Here is a 4,115-nt window from a genome sequence, read left to right on the forward strand (position 1 = left end):
ACCTTTGATAATCTTCGGATGTTTCCACTCATGAGACTCCTAGTTACACAACAAATGTTATTTTTCTTCGATAAATATTACTTTTATCACCAAAAACCGCCATTTGGGTTGCGCATTATGCTGAGAAAGTCAAAGCCGTGTTCCGTTCGACAAATTCCCAAAAGTATCAGTAATGGTCGTAGAAACATGTCAAATGTTTTTTATAATCAATCCTCAGGTTGTTTTTAACAAACATAATCGATAATATTTCAACCGGACCATAACCTATTCATTCAGAGACGAAAGGAAAATGGTGAGCTCCTCTCGCGCGCGCAGGAATTATTCGGAGGACACCTCACTAGTAAAAAACTCGTTCATTTTTCAAAATAAAAGCCTGAAACTATGTCTAAAGCCTGGTCACAGCCTGAGGAAGCCATTGGAAAATGAATCTGGTTGATACCCCTTTAAATGGAGGATAGGCGGGCCAGAAAACACAGATGAAAAAAAATATATATCACTTCCGGGTTACTTTTTCTCAGGTTTTGGCATGCAGAAAAAGTATTGTTTTACTCACAGACAATATTTTGACAGTTTTGGAAACTTTGGAGTGTTTTCTATCCTAATCTGTAAATTATATGCATATTCTACGATCTGGGCCAGAGAAAATGTCCGTTTACGTTGGGCACGTTATAAAAAATAAAAAAAACACAATTCTGACCGCTAGCGCTAAGAGGTTTTAATGAATTATGTTTACATACTGCTTTCCTCCTCTTATATGTATATACTGTATTCTACTGTATTGTCAGTACCACTCGGACATTGCCTGTCCAAATATTTATATATTTCTTAATTCCATTATTTTACTTTTAGATGTGTGTGTATTGTTGTGAATTGTTAAGATACTACTGCACTGTTGGAGCTAGGAAGAAAAGCATTTCACTACACCTGCAATAACATCTGCTAAATATGTGTATGTGACCAATAAAATGTGATTTTGATTTGATTTTGTAGTGTATTAAAGGTAATAACCCTTTAAATGTAGTATTCAGTTAAATTATGTATTTATATATTGATCTCTTACCCTGTAAGCAGTCTATGAACTGCTCTTAGTCTATGTCACTCTGACATTGCTCATCCATATATTCATATATTCTTGATTCCAGTCCTTTACTTAGATTTGTGTGTTTAAGGTATTTGTTGTGTAATTGTTAGATATTGCTGCACTGTCAGATGCACAAGCATTTCACTACACCCACAATAACATCTGCTGAGCACGTGTATGTGACCAATACAGTTTGATTTGATCTGATTGCTAATGAGTGACTGCAATCCACACTTTAGTTTTGGTAGTCACTGCACACAAACAAGACTGTTATCAGATTCAGACAAACACGTTACTTCCTTCAGCACACTACTACAACAGAGTGACTGTTTTGGAATAAAATGTTCAATATATTTCCTTTTACATCCTCTGTGTTGTGTGCTTATTGTTTAACCATTGATATGTTCTAGGTCACTTTGAGACCTTAAGGAGCATCAGGTACTGCTGGAATATCTACCAATAGCATGTCCATCTTATTGTGATAAATTACACTGGTCACTGTTCAAAACATTTATAAAGTATTTAAAAATTATGAATAGTCCTCACGTTAGGGACGTTAGGGACTGCAAAACTACTTGTGCTAATGATCAGTAAATGGTTTAAAAGGATATTTATAAAAATTCTTATGAATGATCTGCTGAATCATTATTACATACTACAAAAAGTTGTTAGAAATGTGCGAATAACTAGCTTACTAAAACAAATGTGGGAGTATTGATACATTAATGATGAATAAACTATTTACTAATCTATTTTACGTTCTTCATTACAAAGTGTTATTATAAAGTGTTACCCAATCTCTATATTCACTCAGAGTAAACAGCATCTGAGAGAGCTGCTCTGGTGTGACCCCTGACCTGGCAGCAGTGATGTAGTGAGAGTAGTGGTACTGTTCATACCCAGTATGTTGAGGTTCAATTGTCTGCTTTGGTCTCCTGCACTGTTGTGTTTAATCATTAATGCATATAGTAGCTATTTATACATGTGAGTATACCTAGCTGACTAACATTTAACACATGTGGGAGTAATTATTAATAAAACTGTAAATTCCTTACAAATAATTTATTACTGAACATTATAAAGTCTTACACATAATTGCATATTCTCGCATTTTACCCTCAACTACTTACACAATACACCATTGAGATAGACTTGGACATGATCTGATATTGCGCAATATTGAACAATTCAACTTCAGTACACTTGTTCAGTACACTTGGCATTGTGTCTCAATTCAGCCACTAGACAGTGATGTTAAACAACATATAGAATGACTCATAACCTCCTCAGAATGTACTTTTAGGAGACAAACACAGGCTTTGGTATTTGGAATATACAACCCTAAATTACTACAATGTATTTTATAAAACAAGCTTATACCTTCTTATGCCTTCTCCAAGTCATTCCAATCCAATCCAGCCAAATGATTCTGTATCAACACCACATGTACCTATGATGACAACACTGAGGTAAGTCACGTCACTGTACTGCTACATGAAAGAAGCAATTACAACAATTGTATTACGTAACTATGTCAAACCTATGTTAGTCAAATGTAGGAATAAAACATAGGAACTATGAACGCCTTAACTTCAGAGTTAAAATATGTTTAGCTGTCACTTTGAACCATGGATAAAAGAAAGCATAAATGATTGGATTAATTAGGGAATTAACAAGTGGCAGAAAGCTGATGATAAATGATAAAACATTTTCACTTAAAAAAGATACAAAAAGGAAAGGAAATAGTGATGGCATCCAACAAATGAGATAGGTGAAAACAACAATAGCTAGAGTTTTTGCTGCTTTTCTCTCAGACTTATTTGCCTGTACAGTTTTAACACCAGACACACTGGCAGCCTCTTTAGAAAATACCTTTCTGGCCTGTGATGTGGCCACCACAAAGATGTTCATATAAAGTGTTATAATAATAGAGCATGGGACAACCATTGTAATTACAATATCAATGATATTACTTGATGTTATTGCTACAGTTAAACATTCTGTCAAACACCTACTGGGTATCTGTACATTTACAAAGTTTTTTACAATAACAGCATCGTATATGATACAACAACACCAGGTAATGGATATAAAACACATAATTCTTGTTGTTGTTATTTTAGAGTGGTACAATAAGGGATCACACACAGCAACATAGCGGTCAATAGATATCAAGACCAAACTGCCCAGAGATAAAGAAGTACATAAACAAGCAATGTAGCCATGAAACACACAAAAATATTCCCCAAAACCCCAGCATGGTTCCATTATTGCTACAGTCATTACTGGTATCACAATCAGTCCCACCAGGAGATCTGACACAGCCAGAGAGAGGATGAGCAGGTTGGTTGGAGTGTGGAGCTGCTTGAAGTGAGAGATGGAGATAATCACCAGTACATTCAAAAATACTGTAACTGCTGAAATCAATGAGAAGAAGATGTACAGTGTTATGTAGATAGATGTCGATAGCAAAACCTTTCTGCAAGAAGAATTTCCGTCTTGAAAACAGTATTGAATATCTTCATGTTTCTCCATTCGTAATAAAAGGTAAAAATGCTGAGGTCCTTCTCCTGCTTGGTCCTGTGTGTGACCCTGTCAGGTCCGCCTTCTGACAAACTCTGAGCTCTGCCTCTCTATTTATCCCTGAGTTACTGACAGAAACTCCCCTCCCCAGGATCTCTCTGCACACACACACACACACACACACACACACACACACACACACACACACACACACACACACACACACACACACACACACACACACACACACACACACACACACACACACACACACACACACACACACACACACACACACACAAACGTGAGCACACAAACGAACAAACGGTTGGATAAACAAATAATTAATGAAAGCATGATGTAATGTAATACGGGATTGGATGTTGCTGTGCCCAGCTAGCCTGTCCTTCAGCCTTACTGATAGTTAGAGATGAGAGAAAAGGTACATTTTCTCCAAATCAAATCAAATCAAATGTTATTTGTCACAAGCGCCAATCAGGTGTGGACCTTA

General features: G+C 36.3%; 1 protein-coding gene across 1 annotated transcript; it reads right to left on the bottom strand.

Annotated features, from left to right (window-relative positions):
• Positions 1-2,656: 2,656 nt before the first annotated feature.
• On the bottom strand, positions 2,657-3,616 carry LOC120063651 (trace amine-associated receptor 13c-like). The gene has a single exon (XM_039013947.1). The coding sequence runs from the start codon at positions 3,614-3,616 to the stop codon at positions 2,657-2,659; it is 960 nt and encodes a 319-aa protein (XP_038869875.1).
• Positions 3,617-4,115: the final 499 nt, after the last annotated feature.

Source organism: Salvelinus namaycush, chromosome 19 (assembly GCF_016432855.1).
Source record: "Salvelinus namaycush isolate Seneca chromosome 19, SaNama_1.0, whole genome shotgun sequence".
Lineage (NCBI taxonomy): Eukaryota > Metazoa > Chordata > Actinopteri > Salmoniformes > Salmonidae > Salvelinus > Salvelinus namaycush.